Source organism: Hydra viridissima, unplaced genomic scaffold, assembly GCF_058129835.1.
Source record: "Hydra viridissima isolate aposymbiotic clone 2 unplaced genomic scaffold, HvirCarnegie_v1 scaffold_2, whole genome shotgun sequence".
NCBI lineage: Eukaryota > Metazoa > Cnidaria > Hydrozoa > Anthoathecata > Hydridae > Hydra > Hydra viridissima.
The window spans coordinates 1,382,307-1,402,223 of NW_028324301.1; the positions used below are offsets into that span (position 1 = coordinate 1,382,307).

The 19,917-nt window shown below is 28.0% G+C and overlaps 2 protein-coding genes across 11 annotated transcripts; both read right to left on the minus strand.

Annotated features, from left to right (window-relative positions):
- Positions 1 to 864: 864 nt before the first annotated feature.
- On the minus strand, positions 865 to 2,755 carry LOC145193940 (homeobox protein prophet of Pit-1-like). Its single transcript, XM_080071507.2, has 3 exons — positions 2,583 to 2,755; positions 1,849 to 2,054; positions 865 to 1,613 (listed from the first exon to the last, which is right to left on the minus strand). The coding sequence occupies exons 1-3, from the start codon at positions 2,653 to 2,655 to the stop codon at positions 1,122 to 1,124; spliced, it is 771 nt and encodes a 256-aa protein (XP_079927633.2). The 5' UTR covers positions 2,656 to 2,755; the 3' UTR covers positions 865 to 1,121.
- A 5,368-nt stretch (positions 2,756 to 8,123) lies between these two features.
- On the minus strand, positions 8,124 to 18,776 carry LOC145192613 (uncharacterized). 10 transcript variants are annotated; one of them, XR_016449830.1, is made up of 16 exons: positions 18,063 to 18,206; positions 17,763 to 17,858; positions 16,936 to 17,001; positions 15,154 to 15,360; positions 14,147 to 14,224; positions 13,152 to 13,379; positions 12,807 to 12,964; positions 10,605 to 11,280; positions 10,436 to 10,512; positions 10,292 to 10,340; positions 10,092 to 10,189; positions 9,873 to 9,982; positions 9,569 to 9,794; positions 8,850 to 8,907; positions 8,688 to 8,772; positions 8,124 to 8,556 (listed from the first exon to the last, which is right to left on the minus strand). XR_016449830.1 is itself a non-coding variant. In XM_090078845.1 (16 exons), the coding sequence occupies exons 2-16, from the start codon at positions 17,853 to 17,855 to the stop codon at positions 8,458 to 8,460; spliced, it is 2,295 nt and encodes a 764-aa protein (XP_089934971.1). In that variant the 5' UTR covers positions 17,856 to 17,858; positions 18,672 to 18,776; the 3' UTR covers positions 8,124 to 8,457. The 10 variants fall into 10 exon arrangements, 7 of the variants coding, with proteins under 7 accessions (XP_089934971.1, XP_089934970.1, XP_089934973.1 ...); XM_090078845.1 differs by lacking the exon at positions 18,063 to 18,206 and adding an exon at positions 18,672 to 18,776 and having other exon boundaries at positions 10,092 to 10,176; XM_090078844.1 differs by having other exon boundaries at positions 10,092 to 10,176; positions 18,107 to 18,209.
- Between the last annotated feature and the right edge of the window lie 1,141 nt (positions 18,777 to 19,917).

Here is a 19,917-nt window from a genome sequence, read left to right on the forward strand (position 1 = left end):
GCTTTTCTTTTTTTTTTTACAGTTGCTTGTTTTATTTTAGTCAACAAAACCTAATATTTCAACTTTTGCCCGTGTACTCTAAGCATGGCTGACCATGGTTGCAAAAAGTTCCCTAGCAGTTTTTGTTATATGTGGTGAGTTTGTAATTAAAAATATAGTATGTTAAATCGCACACACATGTATTCACTATAATCTTCTTTAAAGATTACCATGCGTGTGCAGTTTCCAGGAGTCTACATTTGGAAACTGGACAATTAGCTATGCTCTCTAAGTTAACAGAGAGGTGAGAAGACTTGAAAGAAAATAATAGTTCTTTATCTTATAAAGACTTAATTAAAAAAAAGAGTTTAAACTGTACAGAAATCATAACAAAATAGATTTCAAAGGTGTTTTTATCAACGACACGTTTAGAAACTTTCAACTGTTTGACAGTGTGAATCATAACTTTATAAAACCTGAAAGATCATGCATTTACTGTTGATGCCACTCACAATGAAACAGATAATTAAAGAAAAGCGAAAATAATCTGCTCATGCTATTAACGATTTTAATTTTGAATCCATGTTTAAACTCGCCTAGTTCTTTAAAAAGTTTTAAGAAAACCTTTTCTTATCTGAAACTTGAATTCTTCAAATTTCAGTTTTAAAATTAAAGCCTTTGTTTATGCCAATGTTTGCAAAACATTGATGTTTATCCGCATGTAACATGCGGATGTATTGTATTCATTTTGGTTCAGGGTTAGCTTTTTTGTTCGAAGGATTAAAAATCTTTTTACAAAAGAATTGAAACGAAAACACAACAACATCTGTAACAACAACAAGTTCACATTGTTGTTGGGAACAAATTAGTAGAAACACAGTGATGTCATTTCGAACAGTATATTTATTTAAATGAACATAACATTTCACTATATATATATTATTTTAGTATATACACTTTTAAAAAGTTCTCTTTTATACTCTTTTTTTTTTATGACAACATTCCATGAATCTCATTTTAGCCTATTACTTTTCTAACTTTCGAAGTAAAAATATTACGAGTTGAAAGCTTCTAATAGTTATATAGAGGTTGGTTAACTTTGAAAGTAAATGTACATATCCTACATTAGCATTTATAGCATTTCATATAGAGTGCTGATAACTATGATCCCCCGGAGAAAAAGTATGGGCGCGCTGAGAAAGCGAAATGGGACTCAGCATTTCGTCTTCTCTATTCAATGCCGACGAACTGTTTTGTGAACAAGTTTGCACTGGATACGTTCGAACTGGTTCGTTATAATTAATTCCGTACCATCCCGCCGGACTGTTAGGTGGGCTATTTCTTTGAGAAATAGAGTGTCCTCCGTGCTCTGATGGGTACCAGTGTGTATTTTGGGAGTAGTAATGACCTAATGTTGTGTGCGAGGATCTGTTGTTTATGCTGGAACATATAGGTAACGTAGGGGGAGGAACGTGCGTTGTGTACGTTGTCGGGAATGTCGGTAAAACAGATGATCTCCTTTCGTAAGAACACGGAGATTCAAATCTATATGGCGATGCGAAGTTATACACCTCAGGGCGTTCTAAATGTCTTTCTTTTTTACGCCATTTTGCACGTCTGTTTTTAAACCATATCTATAAAGTAAAATGAGTAGTAAATAACAAGAGAAAAAAAAAATTTCTTTATTGAATTTCGTTTCGTTAAAGAATAATCATCCCGCTTTAGATAATAAATCTGTGTTACATACGCATGCACAAAAAGATATCTTTACAAAGATAAAAACGGTCACACTTTCGATAATTATTTTTGGGAATACTAACTTTGCTTTACATTACATTATCTAGTAAAAGTTTGTTTGCTTTTACTCACCCTGACTCGTGATTCGGTAAGGGAACACCATTGAGCGATGTCTTCTCTCATAGCCATATCTGGATATCTGTTTCTTGCAAAGCATGTCTCTAGTCGATGAAGTTGGGTGACGGTGAAGTGGGTTCTTTGTCTTCTTATGCGATTGTCAACTCCGCCTGTGTAGCCGTTTCCGTCGTCCATATTCTCGCCATCTTGTTTATTTTTTACTGAAAGAAAATGTAAAGTATAAAAAACTATAAAAAGATTGGAAATCATAAGCTACGCGGCCTCAATGACATTTTCGTTTTTTCATTCGAGAAAAATAAAATATCAAATAATTTTTGTGCGAAAGCAAAGGTTCAAGCAAAATTACATACTATCGCAAAATTCCTCTTAATGTATAAGATTAATATTTAATATTATTATGTGGTTTTCATATTTATGGTTTAAGTTACTTCAAGTATCTTATTGTTCGCTTCCAATGTTGAAAACCAACGAATACTTTTATTTTAAACGCAAAAATTTTATTGGTCTATTAAATCCGTATTAATTCTTAATTGAGCTTTACATCTGTACGCTGTTATGTTTACACCAAGCTCTTAACCTATCCTCTTGATAAAGAGCAATAATAACAGATCCTGGATTATATAACACTTTACATAGCACATCCTATTAAATCCTACAAGCCATAAATCGTTTTATTAGTCGCAAATCTCCAGGGACACCACAATCAAAACATAAAACTCTTTTAATACCTAGCGCTGCACTGTCCGTCTTCTTTAAGACATTGGAAGCTTGGTTGCTTGCAGGCTTATCGTTCGTTAGCATACTTGAAAATCCAATAGAAGTGGTAATCTTTTTCAGGAGTTATTATCGGTGTACAAGTCAAGTTTGACATTACGTTGGTCGCGTAAGTCTTTGATCGTTTAAGCTTTTTGCTAAACAACTTGCGGCAATCTTCAAACAAAGCACTTTAGCATAGACAACAAATATTGTCCACGGTCGGAGTTTACTTAGCGCTGTTACTCGATAACAGTTTTGTATTCTGCTGACTTCTGTTGACATTATGCTTTATTAGAAGCAAACTTTTTTTAAAAAATCTTTCTCGATTGCTACTTAATAAACGCAGCCCGAATAGCGTTTGTGTTCATTATTTTCAAATCAGGAAAACTAGTTTAAAAAAAAAAAAAATACTGTTCTACGTTCTTTTACAAAAATAGTTTTAAGATATTTATGACTCTCTATTTATATAAATTTAAGCAATGCATTACTAATCTAACTGCAGCGAAAGTGACAAAACTATGTTTTTTACCCCAGCATGTTCTACTTGTCTTGCTTAAACAAAGTGACGAGGCGCAATTTACAGAAGTCTGAGCATACAATAACTTGTTTGATTTCTATTTAATTATTATTTTTTTTTTTTTCGAAAAAGAACAAAACCTATTTAAATGAGAACAAGAATATTATATTTTTTATGTTATATGCTATATTTCTATGCTATATCTATAACTATTTATGTTTATTTAGATGCTATATCTAAATGTTATAATTAGAAGCTATATTTATGTGTTTATTTATATGCTATATTTATATATTATAATAATGTTAATAGAGTTCGATAATTTTCGATCTAAATTTTAGGTTTCTATTTTTTTTTTTTTTTTTTTTTTTTTTACAGCTTTTTTTACAGCTTTTTTTACAACTTAAAAACTATATGAAAAGAAAATCTATAAAAGTGACATAAAAACTTGTGTTCCAATACGCAGTCCTACGTCATCTTTTCCTAAACTCCTTATCATTAAATTTTCAGTATACATACTCCTATTTTAAATATTTACAATAATATCAATATATTAAAGAACTTTCGATCATTTTGTTACATTTTTGAACGACTAGTAATATAAACAAAAACTAAAGATACGTCATCAATGCCACCTTGGATCGTTTATGAAGATTTGTATTTAGCAGAACGAAGCGAAAATAGGAATATATATATAGAAGGAACATTAAATTACTTGTTAATTATGCATACTTAACTTCTCATTCGCAAGAATATAAAATTATAAGTCTAAGTTTCTGAGATTTAAGTTCCACTGAAGACTTAAATCTAAACAAACATTTAGAAATCGCAAATTAGTTTTAAAATTTCTAAAGCTAGCCATTTCAGTTTAACATCTCATTATGCGATTAAAAGGTTCAGTTTAACATTTCATTATGCGATTAAAAGGTTTAATTAAGACGTGAGTATGAAATGCGATTGCGGTGTTGTTGACAAATTTTTATGCTCGCTTATCATGACGCAACTTTATAATTATATGTTATACTGCGATAAAAACATCAACTTTATCTACTAAATAATGTGAATGAATTATTGAATATGGAAAGGTCCAGCCAGACATTGGAATGTTTGCTGACAGTTTCAATGTATGTCGCAAGAACATGAAACGAAGATTTTGAAACGCTGGTTTACTAGCCTCGAAATAAAATAGAAAAATTGATTGGTTTAGCGTAACTTTGTATTGTCGCTCAACCCTTCAACTTTAGCATCCAATGGTGCCTACATTAACATTCCGTTTTCTGGATTAAAATTTACTGTATGTGATCTTCTTGCCGACCGGATGAAGGCGCTTAACTCGTAACGAAAAGATCATGGGTTCAACGCTCATCAAATCAAATACAAACGTGAGCTCTATGCGCTCCACGGCATTTTTTTGAAAGCCCGCAACAACAAATTTTTCTACGATGTTCTACATCCACTTACACCTCCAGATTCATTCGATGGAAAGAAAAAGGTGAAAATATTTTAGAACGAGCTTTAAGCTATGAAGCACATCATCAAATTTCGGATTTTGCTTTTACAAAAAAAAGCTTCGATGCAGTTTATGTCGTATTTACATAAACACTTAAGAAATAATACTTAATAAATAATTCGGGGCAAGTTTACACATTGTGGTAAAATTTTAATTAGGAGTAAGTAAAGATCATTAGAGAGAATTTTCTGAGATCACTTGTTAGTTCTTTAAGTGTAAAAGAAGTATTTTTTAAAAAGTAAAATGGTCAAAAGTATAAAAATTACTTCCTATATCAATTTAAAAAAAAAACAAAAAAACTTCCAATTTCAGTTCAATTCATTTACTTAAATTAAAATAACAAAATATTAACTTGTTATATCAGTTCATGAAAATGTTAATTGGCTTTTGAAGTGCACGTGAAATCCAATCTAAATATTCTGCGGCATTGAGACCCAAATGTTATTTTCTTGAAATCTTCAAATGCGTTAGATTTCAAATTTACCCTTTTCACTCAATTTACCGGTTAAGGTCACAACTCAAACTCCTCGTAACAGTTAAATTCGGCTCAACTTTTCACCGTCGTGATTAAATATTGTGCGCCAGGTCGAATGCGTACGTAAGTCAGAAAGTAAGGACAATGTTTTGACAAGAAAGCTTTGTAATGAGAGAATTTCTGCTGGAACATAAAAAAAAAGTTCGCTGAAAGATTCTTCAAAAATTCGGAATTTCGTTGTTTAAATAACGCATTGGGTTTTATCTAGATCTTATTTGTGTAAGATCCGTTTATTCTTGCAAAAACTTATAATTTATACAATGTCTATAATATCATTATTTAACTTTTTATATTTACAAAATATTATTCACTCATATTTCTTGAGTTTTTTTTTAAACAAGTGAAATAACGACACCCGATGCTAGTATTTTATTTATGTCGGGAAAATTGAATAGCTAGAATACAAACAACAAAAACAAAAGAAGAACACACAAACAAACATCAAAGACGCAAAAGAATTTAAAAGTTGCGGAGGAAGCTTTCTTTACTTGTGTAAAGAACAAACAACGTCTTAGCGGAAAGTTTAGATCGGGTGTGAAAAGTGCACATTGGCTCCGCGGTGGAAAGTCAGAAGAGAAATACTTACAAAATAGTTTAGATTTATATACATTTATATATATATATATATATATATATATATATATATATATATATATATATATATATATATATATATATATATATATCTTGATGATGATTTATTAATTGAAGCGCACAAATAGCTGTAGTCGGTTTTCTCTTCTCATCTACGCAACATTCTCTTCCACCTTGGAAACATCCTCACCCTTGGATTTGCAACAACGATTTACACTAATCCTTTATAAGAAATTAGGATTTACAGCTAATATAACAAAAACAATCGAAGACGATTAATCCAGTACTAAATCACTTAATCACTTATAATTCTTTTAAAAAATTACTAAATTACAAAATGCGAACCGAATAAAAATAAAAAAGCTTGAATGATGATTTTGTAGTCATAGTTATTTCCGGTCTGCAAACTTTTATTTTTTTAAAGTTATTGTATTTGTTGTAAAAACAAACAAGGAATTGAACACTGGGTTTTCAGAAGACTCCGCACCGAAAAAAATTTAGGAGCCATGCTTCGAGTTTTGTTTTATTAAAAACGAGAGTAAGAAGACAACATTTATATGTCATATATGTTCATTGTTTATAAAAAGTATATAAACTCAACAATTAACCTCAACACTCGCTTGAGAAACTGATAACAAATTTTAAAATACAGGAGACCTTTTTTCAAAACTTTTAAATTTAAATTTAGCGAAATGTTAACATCTGATTCAAAAACAATCTGTCAATTATTTTGGTTTTGCATCTCTCTTGTATATCTATTGAACAAGATATTTGAGATCAGCTCTAGACGGCTAATAAATGCTCATTCCATCCAACCGTCTCTTTAAAACAATCTTGAAACTGAATAAAACATGACGGTAAATGGTTTTGCAAAATTCAAAGCTATATCAATTTTTGATTCCAGAAACATGTCACAGTCGAGAGGTGAACTACTATCTTATTTACATTTAATGCAAATAAAAGCATGCTAAATACCAATATGCTTCAACTAGGAAAATGTCTTTTTTTGAAAAGCATTGTTTCTCTAGCTATCATTGAGTTGTATCTTGCGAGAATTTCGATTGCAATGACAAAGAGAATCATTAAAAGCATCCGACTTTAACAAAAATCTACCTTGAATCATCTTGTCGCGTTCTTGTTGTTCTTTTTAATCATTTTTTCAGAGCCACGGTTCGTCGATTTGTTCTAAAACATTTTGAGATATAAACCTTGTTCGTTGACAATACTTCAATTAGAGAACGAAAAAAGTAAATCTCTTAATTATATTTTTATGAGGAATTTCAACGAAGGTTTGAATGACGAATTGGAATTAAGTAAAAACGGTTTTGATCTGAACACTGATTCATTCATCTGATTGATTTCGTAGTTTGCGAACAATACATTTTAGCTTTTGCTTCGAATGCACATGCGTTGTGGAATTTTTCGAAAAATCTTTTCGTGAGAAAGATAAACTTTTTTTTATTCGAAAACATTTTTTTATTATCAAAATGCATTAAAAATGTTCAAGTCAGTGGCGCACCAGATAAGGTTAAAGAGGGGGATGTTATCCTTCCGAAATAATATTAGAAAAAGAAAGTGTCATCGGAATAATTACGTTAAATACCGGGAAAAAAATTTTAACCGGCATTTTAATAGTTTAAATCTCGGTATATCGGAATGAAACGATACGCAGACGCTTAGCCAGTATTTTTTCAAATGTAAATATTAATAGTATACATAATATATAAATTTAATATTTGTTCAAATAAAAATATTTAACGGGGAAAAACTTTAAACAGTGTTTTGAGGATAAAAACAAGAGCTACTAACAGCACTAGCGGATGCGACAAAGCGAAATTCAGGGTTATCAAAATGAAAATTGTTTATAAGTTTTTTTGTAATTTACCCCATTTCCTTCTTTGGCATTAAAAGTGAGCAAAGAAATTATTTAAATGACGCTGGTCTTGAAATTTTAGTATTAAAACTCAAAGTAATAGACAACTGATCGAGTCAAAGGTCTGTAGATTTGTTTTAGTTTAACAGACTATACAAGGAACAAACAGTAAAAAACCTTTTACATTTTAGTGCTTATAATTAGAGATGCAATTACTTTTTTGAATGACAGTGTAGATGGGGCTTGTTGATGTTACTCAAGTTGATAAGCGAAAATTGAAAATTGCCGTAAACTATGGATTACAGTTGTGACACCAGTCTTCAAATATAAGCAAACTCATGGCCATGTCATACAGAGTGCATTAATATATTTGCAAATTCATTTTAGAGTTTTAACGACCAACTAATGCGTAAACTCTATTTTTAGGTTAGCTTTTAAATAAAGAAAACTAATATAACTGAAGTTAACGAAAAAAAAAACCAAGTCAGTATCCTACCTTTTTATTCATAATTCACCAATCGTTTGTAATACTTTTCAATATTAAATTAATTTTTTCTTTCATATATTTTTTACATATGCACACAACGCTGAAAATAATCTATTTAAATATGCACAATAAATTTATACATCTGATAGAGAAATTTAACAAAAATATTATCTGATAAAGAAATATAACGAAAACCAATCGGAAAACCCTCTTATAAAATAAATAAAAAAATAATAGAAAAATGAAACAAAAGATAATTTTGACAAAAAAAATGAGCAAGTTGTGCTCTTCCGAAAATGATCCAAAATTTTTTTAAGCCTCCGGTTAAAATTTAAGATGTCGCAGTAAACTCTTCGCAAAATTTTAACTGCAAAACTTGAGCACCAACTTCATCATATTTAACTCGTCCCATCAGTGAAATTAAGGCAGCCTGAGTATAAAGTAATAACAAATACACACACACAAAAAAAAAAACGACACCACGATGTAAAGCACTTGCCACCCGCAAAGATTGTGAAACCAAAATTAAAAAAAAAATTGATCCGTGGAAGAATTTCTTACTTCAACTTGTTCTTCGTTGTTCGTTGTGTCAATGACTTTGTATGCAAGCTTTAATAATTCCTCTCCAAGAATAGAAATACACTCGCTAAAATTCAACAAAATAAAAAATAATATACTTTTAGATGTTTTGGAGCCATCAAGCCATAAAAAAATAGTTCGTACCATCTTAGTCGTGCAATCCTATCCACCAATCTTCCTGTAACAGTTGGGCAATCAACAACTATATAAACAAAATTTTTTACTTAAAGAGCAATAGCAAAAAATAATAAAAAGAAATCTATCACGTCATCATTTATATGCAGTTATGTTAACATATAACTATTAGTTTGCAGTAAAAAAGCGGACAACAGAAAGACAACACTACTTATTTAAGGAATTCACCAACAGGTTTCTTGAGAAGTTGCAAATAGGCTTGTAAGGGAGCCAGCTAAAACTACGCTGCAAAAATGCAGTAACAGTTTGGCATAAGACAAACAATCAAATTATCTTTTAGAATCTATAAACTAAATTTGAATTATTTTCAAAATTAAAATTGGTTTTACTAATTTTTTTAAAAGTTTTAGAAAATTCAACTGAACAACATTTTTAGCTTTATATAGCTTAATTTTTTACAACTTAATTTTAATAAAACAATTTTTTAGTTTAAAATTTTTTAAATATAAATGATATACTATACATAAAAGTATTAATGATATTATTTGTAGCATAACAATTACTTTAAAATATTATGACCTAAGCCTGATCTAACATTGTTCAAAAATCAGTCAGAAATAGAATTTACTCTCCTACCTTCTCATTAAAAGTTGAAATGGAGAACAATTATCAATAACTAAAATCATTTAACAATATTTTATAACCAAAAAGGTTAAAAAATTGTTTACCAAAATCTGCTTCAATACTTTGCTCAGGTGAAATCTTCTCAGTAAAATCATTTTCCATTTTCAAAGTCTGTTGAAGAGTTTTAATGAAGGAAGCTTCTTCAGTGGATTTAACAATCTCATTGAATTCTTCGGTGGATTTAACAACTTCATTTAATTCTTTGGTGGATTTAACAACCTCATTCAATTCTTCGGTGGATTTAACAACCTCATTCAATTCTTTGACTTTCTGAAAAAAAGCTCAAGTGGATTATCAAGATATAAAAAGGTCCCATAACAAAAAAAAAAAAAAATTAACCTAACTAACATGCTGTGAAGATAGAATTACATCAATATTTTTAGATATATCTTTAGCACCATCAGGGTGATCATAGGGATACACAACTTTGTTTTTAGCAAATGGCAGTTTTTTTGGAACTAAATGAAATTTGTTGCTGTTGCAATTTACTGCAAAAAGTAAAAAGTTAAAAAAATGCAGGAAAAAAATTATAAGTGAAATCAGAAGACATAATTATTTGAAATTAACCTTGCCGAATATCAGAAACAAATGGCTTTACAAATTCTTGTTGCCTTTGACGACGCTTTTTTCGTGCTTCTGTATTTGGCCTACACTAAATATATTTTCTAAATTTAAAAAATATCACAGGAATGTAAATGGATAATAAATATAATAAATTATATTAAAAATTAATATTAAATTAGATTATTGGTAACAGTAATCAGTACTTCTTGACTAAAAACTTTTGTTTCATTAACTTCATTAACTTTATTGGATCTAAAAAAATAATCAGAATTTTAAAATACTTAAAAGAAATCTAGAAAATACTAATTTATCTTCTAATCCAAAGAAAAGTATAATTACTAGAAAACCTTAAAGGACCATTAGGGTCAAACTCAGTTGACTTAAAGTTATCGCATGGTGGTGGAGGCAATGGTCTACTCAAATGCTAAACAGAATAAGAAAAAATTATTTGAAAACCATAAAAAAGTAAAACAAAATAAAAAAATTTTTATGTTAATATATTATTTTTTAACCTACTCGTTCTCCATTTTTACCCTGTGAATTTTCACACTGATTTGGGTAAGGCAAATGGTTGACAGGACCATTTTTTGAATCATCTTGCTGAAGACAATTTTTAACATCTTTTTCATTAGTGGAAAACTTTTTAATTTCTTCATCTTTTTTCTGCTGCAATTTGGCTTTAATGCGATTTGATATTATTTTGCGAACTTCTGCTGGATTGTTATTTTCATTCATCGAAAGTTTTTTGCCATTTTTTTGGTCATTTACATTTGATCGATTGTTATTAGAGGGTTCAACAGGATTTTTTTTTTCTTTAAGATCAATAAGATTATCTTTAGGATCTACAGAAATATCGTTTTTATGTAATGGTAATAATTTATCTCCAGGAACCTCAGAATTATTACATTTTTTAGATAATACTTGTTCCTTAGAGTTCTTAGAAATATTGTTTTTAGCAAATAATTTTTTATTTTGAAACGCTTCGGAAATATTGTCTTTATCAGATGATAATCTGTTATCTTGAGGATCTTGATTTTCATCAGATAAATTGTGTGATTTACTTTTGTCTTCAACAATTTCTATTTCAACTTTAGATAAAGTAGCAACAGGTTGTAAATCAGGCTCACCAAAAAAACCAGAATCACTAGAATTTTGAACTGGAATATTTCTTGATTTGGTGTCACTTCTCCTCCTGAAATAATCATTAATACAATTTTGAAAAAATACAGATTTTATATATCCACTGTATTTTATATATCCACTGTATTTAATTAAAACTTATGCATAACTTTAATTAATACTATGGTTTTGCCTGGAAAAAAATAGTTTTGTCATCTTTGTTTGCAGTTCAAGGAGTACAATTCTGGTTCTGGAACTAAATTCATCCAGAGCCCATTTTTCTGGTTTAAAAGCTGGTTTAGGAAGAAACTAATTGAGTTATTTAATTTTCAAATAATTACATGCTTATTTGGTTTTGACGAAAGTTGTTTTTCAAAGCTTAATAACTTGTCTCTATCCTTGCTAAATTCACTAATAAAAATTATACATACATACATACATACATACATACATACATACATACATACATACATACATACATACATACATACATACATACATACAAATGTATACTAATCAATTAAGTGTTAAATTGAAATTTTTTAAAAAATGGTATTATCCAGGAATTCACCTGTTTTAAAGTTTCAAGTTTAATTCTTGCGTTTGGGCCTAAACCTTAAGACGCACTACTAATAGAGGTTGATGATTTTCTTAAGGTTAAAAATTTTTTGCCATGAATTTTTCCATGTTATTAGATTTACGCAGAAAATTAGTTATAATCAAATTTTACATTAGCAAAAAATATCTTAAAGATATTTTTTGCTAATGTAAAATTTGTCAGTATTCTCTTTCATTTTTGATAAATATAATTACTAGATAAATCATTTGGATTCAAGACAGAAAGCTACTCAAAGTGTTCTTCTAAAGCCAAAACTGGTATGCTAGTATGTAAATTCATATTACTTCAATATTAATTTTTTTTATTAAAAAAAACCAAAACACATTCACTAGATATGTTATGGCTCTAGTAAAGGAGGTTTCATTCAATTATTGGTTGCAAATTTTAAATTAAAAGCTTCTTTGTGAAGATGAGTTTTATCAGGTTTCTAAACCAGAAGTGCAATCCAAACTGAACCAAAAAAGAATAAAAAAATGGTGTAAAAAAATGAACTGCAATCTGGCTCCCAGTTCAAAAATATGGAGGTAAATTTGATCCACTGATTCTTTGAACTACAACCTGGTAAAAGCCTGATTAATTCATATACAAATATTGTAATACATTTTTATAACAAAATGAAATTGTAGAGGGGAAAAAAAAGTTTTCAGGTAGGAAATTAAACTTATACCCATCAAATCATGACAAATCAAATGTCAATTTTCTTAGTACTAGAATTTTTTTTGGAAAGATTTTACTTGTGAAAAGTGATGTACTAAATAGATTTAAATTAGTTAAAAATTAGATAAAAATTCAGCATTTGTATACACACAGTATACCTTAACAAATTTAGAAAACAAGCTTAAAATGGTAAAACAAAACCAAATTAAACTGAACAATAATAAATGTGGGTACAAAAGTTTGCTTTAATACAATACAACAAGATGCCATGAAAAAAAAAACAATTTCACAATGACAAAAAATACTACTAAGAAAATCAGCACCTGTTCTCACTTCCTTCCAGGAACAGTACAATGTGTGACTTTATAAAAGGATGGCGCAGCAGCCGAGCAGCACTTGGTCTTGAAGAGGGATTATGCATGAGCATAGTTTTTATAATTTCTTGCAAATCCCTAGAGTAATGCTGGGGCATTAATGGAAGCTATAAATTTCAATAAAACAATATGAATTGATATTATATTAACACAGAAAATTATACTACAAAAAATTGTTTTTTTTTTTTAAAAATCTCAGTAAGTTTGTGAATTATGTATTAGTATAAATTACAAACCACATTGTTTAAAGTAATATTAAATATAACATAAAAGTTTTTTTCATTTAAACCACACCTTGCCTTTGAGTATTTTGTACACCAAAGAGCTCATGTCAGTGGCATTAAATGCATGCTTAAGTGTTGCCATCTCATATACACAACATCCAAGTGCCCAAATATCAGATTTGGCGTTATAAGGTTTGTTGGAGAAAAGTTCAGGTGACATGTAGTAAGGAGTTCCAATCATAGTAGTTGCCATGTCAATATTATTATCTAGTACACGAGCAATGCCTAAATCTCCTAACTAAAAAAAAACAAAAACATTACAAAAGATGACTTTTTATTAAATACACTGACAGGTAGGCAAATTTATGAACTTAAAATTAAATAAAGAAATGTATTCAGTTATATTTTTTAAGACTTTGTTATATAAATTCTTTTAAAAATTGAAAACTTTTATAATAAATTCCTTTTGACATCTTTACATAAATTTTTATCATTCTAAAAATGGGGTGATAAATGATATAATTTCCAAAATCACTCAAACTTAAAAAGTTTTTTTTGAACTTTGATAAAGACTTTCCTAACTTTCATACATAATGAATTTTTAGATTCATTTTAGAACTACACTTAAAACTTAAACAGAAGTTTTTTTGCTAATGTAGTATGAACCATATACAAATTGACAACAAAAATTTATACAAAAACAAATGTTGTTAAATATATAACAAAGAGTTTAAAACAGTTAATCTTTTAATATTAATCATTTTTTAAAAAAACTGTACATTATTTAAAAACAAAAAGTTAACACTTTTTTATTATTACCATCAATTGAAGTTTAAGAAATTAATAAGATTAATTCAGCAAGTCAAACAAACCCCTTAAAAACCTTGGTAAACTGAATATCATCTATGTAACAGTCCCCCCACCCCCACCCACCTCCACCCACTTATCCATAAATTTACAAATCTTCTAGAAAATCTAGAACTTCTTCTAAGTATGTTACAAATAATATTTTGAAAGTTATAAAAGCACAAACTTTTAAAACATGTACACACACAAAAAATGTACCTTTATGATCTTGGTTTTAGAGAGGAAAATATTTTGAGTTTTTAAGTCTCGATGGAGAATATTTTGATCATGCATATACTAGGAATAAAACATCAAACTAATATATATATATATATATATATATATATATATATATATATATATATATATATATATATATATATACACTGGCGAGCAAAAAAAAGTGAACAGTACAATTTTTCAGTAAATTATGTATTATTAATCAATTAAAAATATAATACATAAAATATAACATATTGCTTATATTAAATACATATACATACACATATATACGATTCATTTTGAAAAAAAAAATTAATATTTTGTGTGGCCACCACCATTTTTCATCACTTCATTTAATCGACGTGGCATCGACTCAATTAAATTTGCTATCAAACGGTCAGGTATCGTAACCCAAACTTGTTTTATGGCTGCCCAAAGATCATCCAAAGATGAAATATTATTTTTATGGACCTCTTTATCCATATAGTCCCACAAATTTTCAATGGGATTAAGGTCTGGACTTTGGGCAGGCCAATTTTCAAAAAGGAAGATATTGTTATCCTTGAGCCATTTTTTAACTTGTTTAGACGTATGGCAAGGAGCATTGTCATGTTGAAATTTAATTTCATCTTTCTTTGAAAGATAAACGTAAATTCTTTGATAGTACGAACAAAAATAAACAAGCTTGTATGAGTTTCTGACCAGAGCTCTTTCATTTTATGCGTAAGCAGTCGCTGTTCACTTTTTTTTGCTCGCCAGTGTATATATATATATATATATATATATATATATATATATATATATATATATATATATATATATATATATATATATATATATATATATATATATATATATATGTAAAGGTTTAATTTAAAAAAATATATTATTGCAAAACAAAAAAAATTTTAACTTATTTTTACAGAAAAAAGATTTATAGTTTTAAATTTAAACTTTTCAAGCTTTTCTTACTTTCTTTTTTAATCTTAAAAACATAAATTTACTTGAAGTGCCATAGCGATTTGTATAAACCACTCAACAACCTGTGTTTCGGTTAAATACTTTTTTAGCTTTGCTTGTTCTTTTAATCTGGTATAAAGATCTCCCCCTTCACAATATCCCATTACAATAGACAAACATCCATTGCCAACTTGAAAGGATTCTTTGTAAGACACAATGTTAGGATGATTAAGTTTCGACAGTATATCTACCTGGAAAAAACAAACAACTGGAAAAAATTGAAAGCTTGGTTGAGATTTTCAAATAATCTACAAAAAAAAAAAAAAAAGAAAGAAAAATTATCACAGATAATTTTGATAAAAGTTGAAAAGTTAAAAATATTTTTTTTTTTTATGGTTTAAATATTAAAACAATAAACTGTGATTTAAGTTTAAAAATGGAATCAGTAGGATCACTGCAGCAATTTTTAATAAAAAATAAACTGAAGATTGAAATTTGGGTGAAAAATACTAATAGAACTTTATTTCTCAGGGAGATTAGAATATAGTTTAATTAAATCAATAGAAACCAATAGAAACTCATGATTTTACTTTTAAAAATAAAGTTAATTTTTTATTCTTTTTTTCTTTTTTACAATCTCAAAATGACCAAAGAATATTTCAATCCTCTAAAATCTGACTTCATTGTGCTAGATTCTAATTCTTTTAGGTAATTTCTTTTTAAATATCTAGGCAACCTCCTAAAAATATGTAGTTGGATTCTGAAACTGAATAAACTAACTCAACTAATAAACTTTATTTTCAATTTCTTTAAAATTTTATGAAAAACTCTTGTTTTGTAATCTCTGGGTTCAAACTACACGGGCTTTAAGTTTAACCCTTTGCGGTCCGACATCAAGTGGGATCCTGACAGTCTCAGTGTTAGTATCAGGTCCAACGTTGAGTTGAGCTTGACAGAGCAGCATGCTTAGCTATAATAAAGAGGTAACCCTTAGTAAAAAAATACAAATAAGAACAATAAAGTATCCAATATTAGTATCTGACATTTTTTTCTTTTTTTCCAAAAAAAATAATTTGGACCAGACTGTGGGAATTCCGAAAAAAATATTGGATCACAAAGGGTTAAAGTCTTCATCTTTTCCTTAAAACACAAGATTTTTTATTTAGTAAGATATAATTTTTATTAAATTTTTTAAAATTGAAATTTGCTGCTAACTGGAATAATTTTTTCCATTCACTCTTCAGTTTGTCTAAAGCTTTTTCTGTAACAAAGGGAATAAAAGAACTTGCTGCTATCAAAATAAATTTTATTTGTATAACTATTTATTATGAAAATAAGATTTTCATAATAAAGAATTATTTTGATTCTCTCATTTAATTTTTATTATCATATTTTAAAAAAATAAATGAATACATTGGATGCACTGCCCTCAAAAACTTTATAAAGATTACTGCATTTAAAGAAATCATGTTGCAAAAAACGATTCTATTTTTAAACAAATGTTTTGAAAAAAATTATCTAACATGCTTTTTCTAGGCCCATAGAAATCACTGCTACTAAACTATCCAAAAACAATTAATGTATTATAACTAATTAAAAAATCATTTCTATTTAAATAATTTTTTCTTTGACTTAAGTAAACCATTTTAAGGAAACTCTGTAATAGAAATTTATTCCTGTTATTTGCAAGAAATGTTATTGGTCTACCTCACTTGTAGTATATTTTAATCTTATGAGTTAGTGTCTCATGGCATATCAGTTCTATTATTCTGCTGTAAGCAGTCTTAAAATAGTAAAGGAAATTAAAAAATTTAATAAAGAGATACCTCTTGCTGAGCAAATAACCTCTCTTTCTTGGATGCATTATGCAAATCAATTGTTTTTATAACATACTAAAACAAAAATCAATTGTTTTTATAACAAAAAGAGATTCCATTTAACTATGTAAACTTTTTATCTGACTCATTTAAAAACTTAAAGCCACAATGAAAACATAGAGTTCATACTGTACAAATTATCTTCTTTACAAAATATCACCTACTACCATAAATCTAGTACAACCAATCGTAAGTTGGTATATAGGATAAAATTTGATTTACAATAAAATTATTGTAAAACAGAATCACATAGATATTTTAAATGCTGTAAACATTAAGAACACAGACTTTTAATTAAGACTAAAAACTTGGTGATTATAATAAACCTAGAACAGCAAATTTAAGAAGTGAATGTGTGTAAATGCTTCTTTTTATCAAACATGGACTGCATGCTGATTATTCATTTTTGTTTCCAAAAACTTTTTAGATTCATTTAAAGAGCAAACTATTTCTTTAGCACTCAAATGAGAAAATTGTGTAAATGATCATAATTGTGATTTGTATCCAAAGTTTGATGTTCAAAACAACTTGCATAACAAAAATATTTTGTGGCACCCTTATTAAATGAGGCCACTCCCAATACCTTGGGTGACCAAGCACTTTGACTTCTGTTTCTAAAATTCAAATTACCACTAAGAGAAAATCTTAGTTGAGATTATAAAAGAAATTAACTAAAGGAACTTATGACTAAATTAATAAATTTTTATGACCAATCTTTTGACAACATTTTCTTGAAAAAAATGTTGTTAAAATATAAAATAAACATATATATATACCCATTTTTTATCAATTTTACTTTTGGCAAGATTTACTTCACCATAACTTCCTTTACCAAGAAACTTTCCCAGAATATAATTTTCAATACTCATGCCCTTAAAAATAAAAAATAATCAAGTAATATATACACTGCAAAGACTTAAACAGTTATTTCATATATATATATATATATATATATATATATATATATATATATATATATATATATATATATATATATATATATATATATATATATATATATATATATATATATATATATATACATATATACTACTACTACTACTACTACTATATACTTATCTGTATTCTTTGTATGAATATTAATATAATGTAGTATTACTATAACTTTTCAAAGGAGGACAGAATTTATAAAAGGAGTATTGTCCTCCATCTAGGATGATAACTGATGATTTTATGTAACAACGTACTCTTTAACACCTAAAATACCAGAATTTAGAAACTGTTCCCACATTAACATATACATGATTAACCTATATATGATTAAAGTAGGTTCCTGCAACAGATCTTTCATAAATATATATATATATATATATAATATATATATATATATATATATATATATATATATATATATATATATATATATATATATATATATATATATATATATATATATATATATATATATATATATATATATATATATTTGAAAAATTATCAAATGAAATGATAATTCTGAAAACTTATTCGTTTAGGGTATAAAATAGCTAAGCATAAATATTTTTTCATGGTGACTGATAGTATAGCTGAGACAGTGTCCCATCCAAAATATAATAAACAAAGAAAATGTTGCGTCAAAAAGTGTTAAAAAGATGAACAATGAAACAAAAAAATGAGCAATAACATTCTGATATCAATAATTCATTAGTTTTAATAACACACACAGAACACTATTAAAGTTCTCATTTGAATTGTTCTGAAGAATTTATGATTACTGAGATTCCACATTTGCATATGGAGCAAAAGATTTGTTTGTTTTTTTGGTACCCCAGGCGGAATTACGCAAAAAACTGGTCAAAATTCATAAATCGTTTAAAACAACGGAAACAAAAAAAATTGTCAGATATGTATTTAGTTATATATCATTTACAAAACATTTAATTAAAAAAATAAAGAATTATTCCTAAGCTTTCTATTTTTTATATATTCATGTTCTTAAGCTTTCTATTTTTTATATTATATGTAATAATATTTTAACTCTTTTGGATATTCATTGATTTCGGGTTCTTCACAATATTTTCTAGAAATATTAATTAAAAACGGATCAGACAACACAAGAAGATTCTTCATCATGTATTCCATATTTTGGATCTAAGTGAATTTTTTATAGAGAAATGTTCTCAGTACGTTTTTATACAGTAAACCTAAAGGCAAAACGGTAACTAAAATGAACTAAACACTCAAATAGGCGAATCCATGGGGTTATTCCTTAATTTAAATAAGCGCTGTTAATAACTTTAAACGAACTTAATACTGTTAAAGCCTTTTGAAGTTAAATGACAAAGATAGCATCGTTGATGGGATTTAGTGTCAGTTATGATTATTATTTTAGTTAATATTTTTCCGTCGATCATACAAAGAAATAGTGCTTTAGAAAGATTTTGTTGCCATTAGGTTCTGGACGTTCTCAATGACTATGTATTGACGCAGTCGACTTGATCGCTAATAAAGTTTGTATTTTTTTTGGTAAAAATTAACTTTAATGGTCTGCAACTCTTAGAAGAGCACGTAATGGGATTTCTCCAATCAATCGTTTTGCCAGAACTATCTACGTTATCTATTTCTAATTTTATTGGAGCGATAGTTATTTAAAAAATGCTCGCTCACCATTTTGTGACCATACGTATACTTTTAATACAATTTTGAGGAAGTGAGGAAATTACATTATCGAATGACTGAAAAAGTCTTGCAGCTGTATGGTCTCTTATTCATGAAGAGGTACCTCTACAGATAATTCACTAACATCTACATTTTTGGGAAAAATAGTTTCATATGGAGGATACAAATCACAATTATAATCGTTTGCAGTTTGACGTATTAAACTATATTGAAATTTTTTAAGTTTGGCACCGACAACGAAAGTGCCAAAGCTTCATCTGCAGTTAAAGATGTGTATAATTTTGAAGAACC

Excerpts from the sequence above, each read along its gene's own strand:
- LOC145193940 (XM_080071507.2), bottom strand. The coding sequence starts at position 2,655 with ATGCTAACGAACGATAAGCCTGCAAGCAACCAAGCTTCCAATGTCTTA. Across the intron at positions 2,055-2,582 it reads GACGGACAGTGCAGCGCTAG|TAAAAAATAAACAAGATGGC; the intron begins GTATTAAAAGAG and ends ATTTTCTTTCAG. Across the intron at positions 1,614-1,848 it reads TTACCGAATCACGAGTCAGG|ATATGGTTTAAAAACAGACG; the intron begins GTGAGTAAAAGC and ends TTTACTTTATAG.
- LOC145192613 (XM_090078845.1), bottom strand. The coding sequence starts at position 17,855 with ATGAGTATTGAAAATTATATTCTGGGAAAGTTTCTTGGTAAAGGAAGT. Across the intron at positions 8,908-9,568 it reads AAGTATTGAAGCAGATTTTG|TTGTTGATTGCCCAACTGTT; the intron begins GTAAACAATTTT and ends TTGTTTATATAG. Across the intron at positions 8,557-8,687 it reads ACAACGAAGAACAAGTTGAA|GCTGCCTTAATTTCACTGAT; the intron begins GTAAGAAATTCT and ends CTTTATACTCAG.